Consider the following 15,082-nt stretch of genomic DNA (forward strand, 5'->3'; position numbering starts at 1 on the left):
CCCGCATTGCGGGCAGATTCTTTACTATCTGAGCCACCAGGGAAGTCCTTCACTTCTAGCTGCCTACAAATACAGGGGTCCCCACAGATTCCTTCAGGTTTGATAAATTGGTAGAATGATTCAGCAGAACTCAAGGAAGTACTATACGCACAGTTACAATTATACAATTTTATTATAGCAAACAGCCAGCCAAAGTAAGAGGTGCATGTGGCAGAATCTGGGACTGAGAGGGCTCCAGATTCAAGCCTCCATGTCCACATTGGTGTCCAGAGATTTTACTGAGGCTTCAGTAAGCAGGCAGGTTGGTTGAGTTGTGGCCCACAGGGTTAAACTCAATCTGCAGCCCTCTCCCCTTCTTGGAGTATCACATGGCTCAAAGTCCCAACCCCCTGATTGGTTCCTCTGGGGTGGACAGTCCTCACTTCAAGACTTTTGATGTATTAAGAATCCCCACACTGAGTCATCTCTTAGCATAACCTATCAGAATGCCCACCATGAGTCATTTACTAGCACAAACTGTTAGATGTGGTTTGAGGGGTCACACATTCCTATTACTTGGGACATTCCAAGGGTATAAAAGTTAGCTCCTAAGACCAGGGACAAAAGCCAGACTTGTCCCTTGTTGACTAGTTTGATCTCCCTGCTGTCCAAGGGACTCTCAAGAGTCTTCTCCAGCATCACAGTTTGAAAGCATGAATTCTTCAGTGCTCAGCTTTCTTTATGGTCCAACCCTCACATCCATAAATGACTATTGGAAATACCATAGCTTTGACTATACGAACTTTTGTCAATAAAGTGATGTCTCTGTCTTTTAATATGCTGTCTAGGTTTGTCATAGCTTTTCTTCCAAGGAGCAAACATCTTTTAATTTCATGGCTGCAGTCATCATCTGCAGTGATTCTGGAGCCCAAGAAAATAAAATCTGTCACTGTTTCTAATTTTACCCTGTATATTTGCCATAAAGTGATGGGACCTGAAGCCCTAATCTTTGTTTTTTCAATGTTGAGTTTTAAGCCAACTTTTTCACTCTTCTCTTTCATCTTCAAGAGGCTCTTTAGTTCCTCTTCATTTTCTGCCATAAAGGTGATGTCATCTGCATATCTGAGGCTATTCATATTTCTCCTGGCAGTCTTGATTTCAGCTTGTGCTTCATCCAGTTTAGCGTTTCGCATGATGTACTCTGCATATGAGTTAAATAAGCAGGGTGACGATATACAGTCTTGACATACTCCTTTCCCCATTTGGAACCAGTCTGTTGATCCATGTCTAGTTGTAACTGTTGCTTCTTGACCTGCATACACGTTTCTCAGGTAAGGTAGTTGGGTATTCCCATCTCTTTAAGAATTTTTCACAGTTTGCTGTGATCCACATAGTCAAAGGCTTTAGTGTAGTCAATGAAGCAAAAATAGTTTCATCACTGCACTGCAGCTTAGATCTGGCAGTGCCAGATCTTAGTTCTGGTGCCCAGAACAAACAGGCTTCATTCTTTTTCTAACTATAAGAGATGAAAGGCCAAAAAAAAGCAAATTAGGGCTTAGGGAGATTTTAGTCTACAAATGCCATCAGCACACTTTATTTCATCTTCAGTTGCTAAAACTTGATGGTATAGCAAGGAAGATTTAATATGACCAGATATACTCCCAAACAATGACCAATATAGTACAGCTTGGTTAAACCAAAGATTACAATAATTTTGCCTTACCTCTTTCTGGTGATTTACAGTTTAAAGTGCTTCATATACCTTATCCTTGGATGTTAGTCATGGTGTAAAAAGAACATAAAAATTAATTCAAAATTTGAATGATAATTAGTAAAGAAAAAAGATTATTCAGCTTAATTCATTTAAGAATTAAGTTGGGCTAAATTCATTTTTCTAGCTCATTTTTCTAACCATTGATATGCTAATTTAGATTACTCTAGGAAGCCTATTGTGTGGCAATCCTTTGTTAATATAGCTCAAGATATTTTGTTAATTTGAAAGTTCAGAATTTCATACGATACTTTTTCCAGTGTTTTTTCTCCTATAAAACCAAACTTATTTTAGTGTGACATGAAAGGATTAAGATAAAGCAGATATAAAATTTTCTGATAGGAAGATATTTGCTATTTAAGCAGAATATTCTCCTAAATAGGGAGAAATTCAAGTCTGTTTTTGAGAATGTAGTGAAGGTTCTTTAAGTCTGATATTACATCAATTTACCTCTCAGTCATTTTCAGATGCAGAAAGTTATGTCCTCACTCCTTTCCTTCAAAATTTCTATATTTAAGCTTTTCACAAATTTATATTGACCAAACTAAGGAGGCTTAACTATAATGACGATATTTTTCTAAATCTTTTTTAAAAAATGGCTCCAGACACTTTATTTAGAAAAAATAACTAAGAAAGGATCTGGTTATAACAGATTAAGCTCACACCTAAGCCTTATTCTATGCCTCCCAAACCCTAGAAATAAGACAAGATAAATATAATAAACCAGTAAATTCATAACTACTGTAGAAGATAAGAGTACCAGTTGAGGAACAAAAACTATGAGATTCTTCTAAAGTATGGAAAGCAGACAGGTCCAAAATTTTAAAACCATAGCCAGAAATGAAAGAACTGCTATAAAGGACCATTTATGAACTGATAGAAGTATTCCAGTGTATCAGTTAGGGAAGCAGAGAAGCAGGACCAGTAGTGGAGATATCTATATCCCTATGTACAAAGAGATTTATTACAGGAAATTGGTTTATCCATTTGCCCAGTTGTGGGAGCTCATTTTGATCTCTGTGAAACTCTATGAAGCTATGGTCTCTATAAAGTTATTAGCTCTCCTGCCTTGGAGCCAGATCCATGCAGGTGGCTCAGCCCTTCAAATAAGGAAGGCCTCTCAAATTCAGGCCCAAGAACACTTGTTTGGTCAAGATCACAGTCACCAGCTGCCATTGGAAAAGCCTGAGCTAGATCTCCTTTTCTCACAGTAATCATGTATTGGTCATGTTGCTGTTTAGTTGCTCAGTTGTGTCCGACTCTTTGCAACCCCATGGATTGTAGCACACCAGGGCTCCCTGTCCTTCACCAACTCCTGGAGTTTGCCCAAGTTCATGTTCATTGCATCAATGATGCTGTCCAACCATCTCATCCTCTGAATGGATCCTCTGCCCTCTTTCCCTTCTGCCCTAAATCTTTCCTAGCATCAGGGACTTTTCCAATGAGTTGTCTGTTTGCATCAGGTGACCAAAATACTGGAACATCAGCTTCAGCATCAGAACTTTCAGTGAAAACTCAGGGTTGATTTCTCTTAAGATTGACTGGTTTGATCTCCTTGCTGTTCAAGGGACTTTCAGGAGTCTTCTCCAGCACCACAGTTCAAAGGCATCAATTCTATGGTGTTCTGCCTTCTTTACCATCAGGATCCAGCTAAAATCTCTGGCTACTTTGGTTAAGGAAGCCAAGGAAGGATCAGACCCAATACCCTGGTCTCAAAAGTACTAACTTTACAGCTGACCACAACAAGCCAAGAGGCAAGCTCAGAGAGCTTCTCCTACTAATGCACTGGTTTTCTTGGGGAGCCCCCAAACCACATTATATTCAACGTAGTTTATTCTGGCGAGCTTGATCTGGATTGTATTTTAGATAAACCCACTTATTCTCAGTTCAAGGGATCCTTCCTTAAACAGACACAATTGTTCAACTTCTTTTAAAATACAAGCTGAGTGCCAGAAGCCAACTAGGGGAAATGTCTTCTTGTCCAGCGGTTACTCTGACAGCAGTTCCTACTGTGTATATACAAGCACAGGTTACACATTCCATGTAGAGGGCTGACCAGTGGTGGAGGAACCATTCTGGGGCATCCTTCACAGAATGAGATGATATCTCAATGGATAAGTTGTCTCAGACTTTCTTTAAGTGGGATGCATCCTATTTTTCCTCTTAAACCTCTAACCTCTAACAAATAGGCATAAGATATCTCCATAGTGCAAATTACAGAAACTTGAGTTCAGAGTCCAAGAATGTAAAAAATAGACTAAGAACTAAATGACTACTACATATGGAACCAGTCCACGAAGTTAAGCTGATTTTAAAGGCTTCAACTCAAGTACACAATGAGTGATGTTTACTTTGAAACTCTATCTTTTGAGCTTTTCATTGATCTTTTTTATGGTGTGGCAGCCTTTCCCATGAGGGGATCTTATTTGTCGCAGTGGGTGCTTAGTAGCATTACCCTTCTGAATGGCCAACAGGGTTCCCCACTGTTTCAAAATCATTTGCAGAACAGTGTCAGTCTCTGGGGCCCTTCATGTTTTTCTCCTCTGGTACAACAAGACAAATGCACTGAAATTGTGCCAAGATTTCTCTTCAACCCTAGCATGAGATAAAGAGGATTTACAGGCAAAGAACTCCCTTGAACAGCAGCCAAAAAAGCAGATAACTTTTAAATAACACAATGTGGTAGAAGAAACTGCCTTGTGGCAGTCTACTGTGGAGAAAAATAGCAACTATTTACAGTACGTGTTGGCAAACCATCTATGTATAAGCCCTAGAAAAGGTGAAGGGTTACCATACTGTTTCTGGGTTTCCTTACACTGCTAACACTGAACTGAATATTACAAATAGAAGTCTAGACTTTTAGTGTTTATCTTTAACTACATTCAATTGATTTACAACAATCAACTATCTAATTCAATTTGAATGGAAGTGAATTCAAAGAATATATTAAAAGGAATATATTATGATAAATTACCTAATATGTTATAGATGTACTACACCTTTCACTTTAAGAGATAAATAATAGATAATTGCTTTCTTTGACTGAAGGTCTCTTTTCTTTTTCTATATAAAATGATTCATCCTCAGATTTCTCTAGATAGTAAATTCTCAATGTTCTCAAAGTATAATTAGATTTCAAAAATTCTTTTAAAAAACACGTTTTCTGAAACATTTCTATTGAGTCAAATGAAGTTTGTTATGCCAAGACTCTCAAGTCATTAACATGGGAGATTCAATGGTGTTATGAGGTTTAATTAATTTCCAAAACCACAGTACTTATGGATGAAGCATGACAATCACAATACTTAAAGACACAGATTTTTATTTTTTTTTTTTGTTTGTTTTGCCACATGGCTTGTGGGATCTTAGTTCCTCAACCAGGGATCGAACCTGGGACTGTGGCAGGGAAAGCCCAAGTTCTAACCACTGGACCTCCAGGGAATTCCCAAGACACTGATTTTTAAACATACTTAATATTAGGAGACAAAATGTATAGTAGCTATGGAAATAGCTATGTCAGCCGTAATAGAGACCAGGGGAGAAAAATGCTTCAGTCTGAAGATCAGTAATAATCCAGATGCAAAAGAACTGTTGACTCTGATAGGGTAGGAAAAATCTATCAAGATCTCTCATCTTCCCTAGTCCTCATTTTTATTCACCTACAATGTTCTGATAGTTAATTTGTTGCTCAAGTACCTTAATAACAGGAAAGAAAGTTCACTGATTTAGGGGAGGTGGGACTAGCTCTTATTATATTAATAAACTGCTTAACAAACTTATTTGATGAGTTCTCCACATATGGATAATGTCAAGTTACTGGACCCAGACTGTTGGGGACAAAGTCCTGTAAGTCCAACATGGGGCTGGTCAGAAGACCTTAGATCAGTGGTTCTCAAACCTTTCTACAACATAGCAGATTCGGAAAATGATAATACATGTAAGCCACACTGATGTGAACTGGAAGGGACTCTGAAGAGTCAATATGAGGCTTGGTGAAGAAAAATTATCAAATTATGTTTATTTTGCATATTTACAATATGAAAAAATTAGTAGAAATATTAGTATAACTTTTAAATGAAAAGTTGCATTTGTTTCTGTAAATATTTCACACACACAGACACACACACACTTCTGATTTGCAGCTGGAAACTGCTATATGTAATTTCTGATCTAAACCTTTCATATTCTTTATACCTTGGTCAGCAACTATGATTACATAAGAAAAGTCAGCAAATAATTGATGATACTTTTTCTTTAATGAATAAAAACTGCTTTTTTGCTCTTTATCAAATAATCTGACCTTTAATATTGCAAAATTTTACTTCATAGGTTTATAATTTTTAAGCATTAAAACTCTTAACTTTCTTTGACAAGTGTAACATTGAAATAATTTGCAATAATGAATAGATATTTAATCCTTTAAAATGTTTTCATATTATTTCAAAATTTTAATGAAGTTTTTCTTCTAGAATAAAGATACTGCTCTACTCATCTCACTAATATTTTAGGATTTCAATTCTAACACTTGCTAAAGACAGTGAGTGATCATTTTTTCCTTTGAATTCATGAATGTTGGCAGTGTACATTATAATATTTCTTGTGGTCCTTCCAATCTTGGACAAGGCTCATTGAGATGCTCAAAATTTGGTTAATATATTTTTTAAACTAACAAACCAACCTTCAAATTTGCAAAGAAAGAATTATTTTATACCCACACTTACACCCAAAATTTCAATTCTTCTTTTAGCTCAGAAACTCTTGGTGAGAATATTAAAGCTTTACTCTTCCAGCAACTTTCAAGGATACAATACAGTGTAGATAACTATAATCATCATACTGTAGATCACATCTCAAGAACTTACTGATAACTGAAAATTTATACCTTTTGACCAATAGCTTCCCATTTTCCAGGGTCCTTCAGTCCCTGGAAATCATCATTCTACTCTGTTTCTATGAGTTCTAATGCTTACAGGTTGCACTTATAAGTGAGATCATATCATATTTGTCTTTCTCTGTCTGACATTTCACTTAACATAATGCCCTCAACATCCATCCATTTTGGCATAAGTGGCAGGAGTCCTTTCTTTTTTATGGCTGAATAATCTTCCATTGTACACAGATACACATTTTCCTTATCTGTTCGTCTCTTCAGTTGTTTTCATGTCATAGTTACTGTGAATTATGCTCCGCAGTATTGCTTTGAAAGTCATCTCTGAATGTTAAGCCTAGAAACTGTCCAGTCTTAGCACCAATTCTTTAAATCTCTAATTCCCTGCTAACTAGAATAGAATGTGTTGTCTGCAATGGAACTTCAAATGACACAGTAATTGAAACCAGAAGTGACTATTGATCTTAGAAGCTCAAAGATATAAATCTTGGACTAGTTGGTTGACTTGACTGAATTTGAAAATGGTAGATTTGCTTACGTTGAGAGGATGTCTTATTGAGTCACTTGTGGTCTCCTAGAAAAAAGTACCTATTGGAGACAGTTTTGACAGACCAAGGGGCTACTTCTATAGCACAGTGTGGTGGACAAAAGGGCTGCAAGGGATGTGGAGTAGTTGAAATACTTCTAAATATATTTAGTGATTCTGAGACAGAAAATGACCATTTTAAGATCCCAGTAGAAGCCATGGCTAGAGAACCAAAGAGTGCTTACAGACAAACAATGATATTTTCTCTTACAACCATTGTCTGGATTCCAGTTTATGAATGTAGTGAATTCAGAGCCTCACCAGGCTTCTGAGAAGGCCTAGAAGGAATGACCAACTCAGTAGCAGTGAGCAACCCTAATGTTTAGATTATGGTCTCTAAATTTCATTTTCGTGGTTCATTATTTAATGAACCAGGGCAGACAATATTTCCAAACTACACATATGATAAATAACTTGTATCTAGAATATATGGGCTTCCCAGGTTTAATCTCTGGGTCAGGAAGATCCCCTGCAAAAGGATATGGCAACCCACCCTAGTGTTCTTGCCTGGGAAATCCCATGGACAGAGGAGCCTGCCGAGCTACAGCCCATGGGGTTGCAAAAGAGTCAGATATGACTTAACAACAGCAACATCCAGAATAAACAGTTAATTCTTACCACTCAATAATAAGACAAACAGCCCAGTTAAAAGTAGAAAAATATTTGAACAGATACTTCACAAAAGAAGATACTGAAATGGTTAACAAGTGTGGAGAATCAGCTTATCATGATTAGTCATAAAGGAAATGCAAATTAAAACCAGAAGGAGATAACACTACATAACCAAAGGGATGACTAAAACTAAAAGGCTTGACAATGCCAAGTGTTTGGGGGCATAAAGCAAATGGATCTCTGACTCATTGCTGATGGCAATACAAATATAGTATAGTTCCTTTAGAAAACAGTTTGGCAAGTTTTGGTAACATCAAACATACACATGGCATAAGACCCAGAAATTATACTCTTGGGTATTTTCCCAAGGAAGGAGAAACATATGTTCACACAGGAACCTGTGTATAACTGTTTAGAGCATATTTATTTATAATAGTCCAAAACCGGAAAGAACCCAAATGTCCATCAACCAGCAAATGGATGTGGTCCTGTACCAGCAAATGGATGTGGTCCATCCAGGCAGTGCAATGCTACTCAGCAAGAGAAACAAACTGCGGATACATGCAACACCATGGACAAATCTCAAAAGCATTTGCTAAATTAAAGAAGCCAGACCGAAATGGTAGTGCTTTGTGTGGTTCCATATATAAGATGTTCATAAAAATGCAAATTAAAGGAAGATAAAACAGATCAGTTGTTCCCAGGGAAGTGGGATGGAGAAAGAGATTTGACTTTCAAGGAGCATGAAGGAAATTTGCGATGATGATGGGAGAGATTTTTTTGCTACGGTCAATCAAAGGGCATTTTATGAAGATGGCATTTGGAAGTCGCCTCGCAGAGACTCTGGCCGAGGCGCTTCACTGGGAGAATGCGCCTGCACCTCAGAGTGTGTGAATCCATAGCCAGTTCTCTGGTCAGAAGTGGAGGTGGCCCTGCTTCCTGATTTCATTGTCACTAGGGCTGGCTCTCAACAACTAGAAGGGGAGGATGCCCAGTGCCTATCCTGCCCCCAAAGTCTGGGAGTCAGTCACCAAGGATGCACATGGCTTCTCAGGTACCTCCCTCTAACCGCTGTTGGGATATGGGGCAGCCAGGCTGGCGTTTCCACTGCCCAGGCGCACGCGGGTGCTGACTGCGCAGGCGCGGCTCCCTGTCGCCTAGCAACCAGTCACAACAGCGACTTGCCAGAAGCGCGCTGGCGGCGGTTGGTGCTGTTCGCCAGATCAGAGGAGCCGTTGACCGGCTGGATCTCCCTGCAGGTAAAGGCGATTGGGCGGCTGCACCGCTATCCTGGGAGTTTGGAGAGGCCCAGGGCAGAGGCCCCAGCAAGACTTGAGGAAAGAGAAACTGCCCCGCGTGTAGGAGCATCCAGAGCAACTGAAGGAAGACCTTGGGAGGACCTCTGGGTCCCTGCTTTATGCCCGCAGTATTAGACTGGGGTCCCAGTGCATTTCATAAGCGTGCCAACAGCTTCCTGTTCAACAGGTGACAAAACTGAGGTCCAGAGCGGGTATCTGAGGGTCTAAGATTCCGTTACTTGACTGAGCAACTCAAAAAGTGGGTCCTCAGTTATTCTACACCTTCTCAAATCTCGTTAGAAAACGTTTAAGATCGCATAAGGCTGAAAGTTCACGAAGAAGATCAGTAAATTCGTGAAAAAATGAGTCCAATAATCAAAACTATGAACATTCAAAACAGATTTGTTTTCATGCCCAGTGCCGTGAAGTTCATACCTTTTAGCCCTGTTATTTTATGCTAGGGATTTAAACTAAAGAAACAATTGTGAGGATGAAAATTTTACCTCTAAGAATGTTCATTTGCAGTCTGCACATAATTTCAAAAAGTTGAAAACAAATGGTCAACAATAAGGGACTGGCTGGATGATGGGCTTTAAAATTTTGTTTTAAATGGCATGCTGATCCAGTGATGATGACTGAAGCAATAAATGGAGACTGAGATTTCAAGAACTTGTCTGTTAGTTTGAGAATTTAGTAAGAAAATGCCCCCAGGAAGGTAAGTTGAGAATTGCAGATAGAAATCCAAGTAGGAAGGTAAGATCACTATAGAAAACACACACCAAAATGAGCTATGTCAAAAGAGTGCTCATCTTCCTGAGCTTATTTATGAGTGATTTTTTTTTAAATTCCATTTGCCCTTCCTTTTTTTCCCAAATTCTCTGTATTGAAAAGTGATACCTGTATAAGTAAACGGTAGACACGGAATTATGAGCTTAAAAGGAATTAAAAGGATAAGTTTTATGTGTTTTGGCACAATAAAAATAAATGGGGAAGTGGTAAAATAGGAAAAACAGGTTTAGGTTGCTTCAAAAATCAAAGGGATTTATTTTCTTAATTTGACATCTCAGTAGCTTTAAAGAATAAAACAAGGTCATTTATGTTGATTTTAAGTGAAATGTTTAATTTACAAATTAAAAAAAAACAACCGAGAGTCATCTCTTGGATTCACTGTCCTGGACTCTGTCAGCTGTGTATTTTCTCCCCTATTAACTATTATACCCAAAACGGTTAAAAAAAAAAAAAAGAAAAAAATGCTTCCTACTTAACCATGCTGCTGAGGACAAGTTCTATCTCTGTAATCCTGTATGTTTAAGCTATTACAGCCTCTGTATTTTTCAGTATGCAGTTACTCAAATTCACTGTCTTGAGATGGGAAAAATAAGTTCCCAAGTGAAAAATCAGATGACATCAAGTAACTTTCTACAGGTGTAATTTAATTGCTTCTTGAATGTTATTCATAAGGAATTATTTTGTAAAGCAAAGACTGCTATATGTTGGAATTGGTTATAAAGAGGTATGGAAACTCTTTTTCCTAAAGAAATCATAGGAAAGATTTTCATCTATTCAGAATAGTCTGCGTGTCTGCCTGAAACATTATAAGCGCAAGTCTAGGATCTGTGTGGTTTTCAAGTATCTGAGAAAGATGTCAGAGATCTGGAAAAAACTATTGGTCCTAAGATATAAAAAGAAAATTCAAAAATTAATATTGTATTTTATTAATTAGATTTGAAAATAAAATAATTTTCTCATTTTGCAATAATTTCCAGGTGTACAAACAGATGAGTCATTTCATATGCAAATTTTCAAAACTTTTAATGATGAAAATTATAGTCAGTGGGGGATATGATTTGTATTTTAATGTTTTAACATATTAGATATAGTGTGAGGTAGTGCATCCCAGCATAGGCTTCCCCAGGGCCTCAAAGATCTTGAAATTTTTGTGACTGGAAGTTAGGGACCTGGAATAGATGTCTTTCAGAAGTCACTATGAATTTCTATGAACATTTGACTTTTAAACATATGTGATCAATTATGTTCAGTGTCTTTACTATTTGGAGTTGCTTTTGTCCCTTGATGAGCCATCTGAACTAACCCTGACATTGACATTCTCTCCAAAGGTATCCTACTTCCCAGAATTTCTCGAGACTATAGTAATTTCCTTGAGACTAGATTACAGTGGTCCCCAACCTTTTTGGCACCAGGAAAGGGATTTATGGAAGCCAGGACAGGATAGGGCGAACAGTTTTGGGATGATTCAAGTGTGTTAACATGTATTGTGTACTTTATTTCTTTTATTTTTATATCAGCTCCATCTCAGATCATCAGGCATTAGATTCTAGAGGTTGGAGACACCTGGACTAGAATATATTTTCTGAAATTGCCCTAATATCAAACATAACCCCACAAACTCTCATTGGAGAAATGGGTTATTTTAACAATCACCACCAGCATCTTGGAAAGTTTTCTGTACCCAGATGGAGTTACTCCTCTGTGGTATATCAAGTATGTATACTGTTCCATTAATTTTTTCCTTCACAAGACTGGACATAAAAGGGCAGGTGGGAAAGGGTCTTTGCAAGGAGTAACCCCAATTTCCCTAGAATTCATCTTTTCAGATTCTCAATTACTTTTTTAAATTGAGATATAGAACATATTAGAGAAAACATTTTGTTATCTAGGAAAATGACACAGATGTTCACTTGGACTTAGTAGATCTCAGATACCATTCAGAAATAATTAGTTACAAACAACAGAGTTAAGGATTTTTATGTCAGTTGGTCAGTATGTACCAGGCATTGTTCTAGGTGCTTGGGATAGATCAGTGCAAGAAAGAAGACAAAAATCCCTTCCTTTGTGACAGAACATCCTTGCAGATCTCAAAATTAATTTGCATTTAATCTCCCAAACCCTACACAAGTGAGCTATAAGTGTGGTAAATCATTACCTGTTATGTAAGTAAAATTTAAGTCATTAATGTATTCTTTCTAAACCGGAAGCCAGGACTAATGCCCAACAATCTTATCAATAAGTTCCTTTAAAACTGTGAAACTTGGGATGTAGAAAACATATTTGTATATGTGCAGTTGTGTATTGCATAGTCTCTTTTTAGGTAAAATTTAGAAGAAAAAGTACATTTCCTCCTAGGTATGTGGGTAACAGAGATTTGTGCATATACAACGTACAGATGACATTTTAACTATTTGTGGCATTTTTTCCAGAATGGGTAAAAAGGTAAAGAAGGAAGCAGAGCCCCCTCCCAAGGATGTGGTAAGTTTCTGATTTGAATACTAGCAGCATGTTAGCCAGTTTTAAAAATAAGTTGTTGAAACAGTTTGGCATGTACCAGTATATACATGAGTGCACAGTGGCAGAAGTCCAAAGTCTGACTAATGATAAGATTAGTCAGAGAAATCTAACATTATGTAAACAAACATTTACAACATTGTCATTACATGATTAGCACAATTAGAGAGTAATTATTAGCTTTTCCAGTATGTGGATGGCATGTTTATAAGCCTAGTTAATGAACAAATAGTTTTGGTTTGTTTTTTCAAATACTTTAAATTTACATTTGCCAGTCTCTCATTGATGTTAATTATCTAAGTGGATTTAAAAAAAATGAATGAAGGTAATGCTATAGCTACTAGGTATGTATGTAAGGTTGTCTTTAGATGAGCATTTGGATATCAGAAGTCCTGTGTTTTCCAGTCCTACGGAGAGAAAAGTCTGTGTTCATCACCACCTTTTTCTCTTTCAAGTGCTTAAATAATGCATTCCTCAAAACACAAACCTTTGTCTCTCCCTTTTATTTATTTATTTATTTTATTTTTATTTTTTAAAATATTCTCCCAAAGTCTTTATTGAATTTGTTACTATATTGCTTCTATTTTATGTTTTGGTTTTTTGGCCACAAGGCATGTGGGATCTTGGCTCCCTGATGAGGGATCAAACCCAAAACCCCCGCTTTGGGAGGTGAAGTGTTAACCACTGGACCACCAGGGGAGTCCCTATCTCTCCCTTTTAAAAGCAAGGTTCAATAAACTTAATGTCCAATAGGTTGGCAATTGGGATGAGGTGATCTTAGAAGACGTAAGATGGTTTAAAGTGGTCATGGTAAATAAGCATGTATTACACAAAAAGTTATTTCCATAGCAGTAGTGATCACAGAAGTAAACAATTAGAAGTGACTAAATTGTTTTAAAATAAAAACTTAGTTAAATAAATTATTCCATTTTGATAAAATGATGTCACTTAATGTTTGATAGCATGGGAATGTGATCACAATATTTAAATTAAAACGTTATAATAGGGACTTCCCTTGGTTCAGTGGCTAAGACTTCATGCTCCCAATGCACAGGACCCTGGGTTTCATGCCTGGTTAGGTAACTAGATCCCACATGCTGCAACTGAGAGTCGCATGCTGCATCTAACCACATACCGCAATTAAGACCAGGCACAGTCCAAAAAAAAAAGGGAAAAAGGCTATAATAAAATAATTAAAGCAGAGTTCTGTCATTTCTCTTTAAAGTTTATGAACTGCCAAAAGATTGTGTTTAAAATGTCCTAGGACAATTTTCAATTTAAAATCTTATTTGGAACAGACATTTGGTGTGGTTTTCTTCAAATAAAATATGAATGGGGAAAAAAGTATGTATAGTCAACAGACTCACAAGATTTACAGCCTGAAGGAACCTGATGTTAATGCAGGAGTCTTCCCGACAACACCGGAACATTGCAGTTACAAATGTGAGCTCTGTCCCAGGTCTGCCTCTCATAAACTGTTATTTTGGTAAAGTTGCTAAATCTGGCCAAGTTATTTCAGTCTTTTTTTTTTTCAATCTCTTAAATGAGATTTGTCATGTCCAAATCGTTTTGGTAAATGATTACAATGAAATAGAACACATGAAATTCACAGTGCCTGGCACATAGTAAACACTCAGTAAATAAGATCTGTTATCCCGAGAATCCTTTAGATTCTCTCTCTCTCTCTCCCTCTCCTTCTCCCTCTCTCTCCCTCTCCCTCCCTCTATCTCTCTCTCTCTCACACACACACACACACACTCCTATGTAACTTCTTATGTGTGATACCTCAGTGTAGCTGGCAACAAAGGGTACAGATAACATATCGGCACAGGTCTAGAAAAGTTTTGCAGAGATGGTCAGTGTGGTCTCCTGATGAAGTTCATCGGTCTGCCTGCTCTCCTTTGGACATAATGCTCAAATGTTCTAAATTCTCTTGTTTTAATCATTGCATCTAGTTTGCATTACCCTTATTTTTGCTGCAAAATAGCATTATTGACATCCTGTTACCAGAAAGTGGAGTCATGAACACAGTACTTGAGGACAAACACTTTCTCATTAAAATGAGAATTAAGGGGCTATTAAACAAATAGACATGTTTGTCTAATACACCTTTCATAATTTTATGTCTTGCTGGTATTGTCCTCTCTACTCCAATCTTTGAGGAGCACAGTCAAGGACTGAGAAACAATTCCCATCCTCAAGTTAACAAAAATCTAGTTCTTGTTTCCTTGGGTCACCACAGCCTTGAGGACTGCTGAAGGCATGTGGTCCTTGACTATCCTGAGGGTCCTTCCATCCTTCCCCTACTCTGACTTTATGTTAATAAAGCTGATAGAGCAGTATTACATACCTAATTGCTTTTCTATATTATAAATTCTAACGCTTCAAAACACTATCAGTTCAGTTCAGTCGCTCAGTTGTGTCCAACTCTTTGCAATACCATGGACTGCAGCACGCCAGGCCTCCCTGTCCATCACCAACTCCTGGAGCTCACTCAAACTCATGTCCATTGAGTCGGTGATGCCATCCAACCATGTCATCCTCTGTTGTCCCCTTCTCCTCCTGCCTTCAATCTTTCCCAGCATCAGGGGCTTTTCAAATGAGTCAGTTCTTCACATCAGGTAGCCAAAGTATTGGAGTTTCAG

At 37.7% G+C, this 15,082-nt stretch overlaps 1 protein-coding gene across 1 annotated transcript in view; it reads left to right on the forward strand.

Moving 5' to 3' along the window:
- Nucleotides 1–9,010: 9,010 nt before the first annotated feature.
- ARMC3 (armadillo repeat containing 3) overlaps nt 9,011–15,082 on the forward strand; it is a 91,989-nt gene continuing 85,917 nt past the window's right edge. The window contains exons 1-2 of the mRNA XM_010859912.1: nt 9,011–9,095; nt 12,353–12,401. Of these exons, the coding sequence (XP_010858214.1) occupies nt 12,354–12,401 (48 nt within the window). The 5' untranslated portion in view covers nt 9,011–9,095; nt 12,353. The remainder of the gene's footprint in view (nt 9,096–12,352; nt 12,402–15,082) is intronic.

Source organism: Bison bison, unplaced genomic scaffold, assembly GCF_000754665.1.
Source record: "Bison bison bison isolate TAMUID 2011002044 unplaced genomic scaffold, Bison_UMD1.0 scf7180017864461, whole genome shotgun sequence".
Lineage (NCBI taxonomy): Eukaryota > Metazoa > Chordata > Mammalia > Artiodactyla > Bovidae > Bison > Bison bison.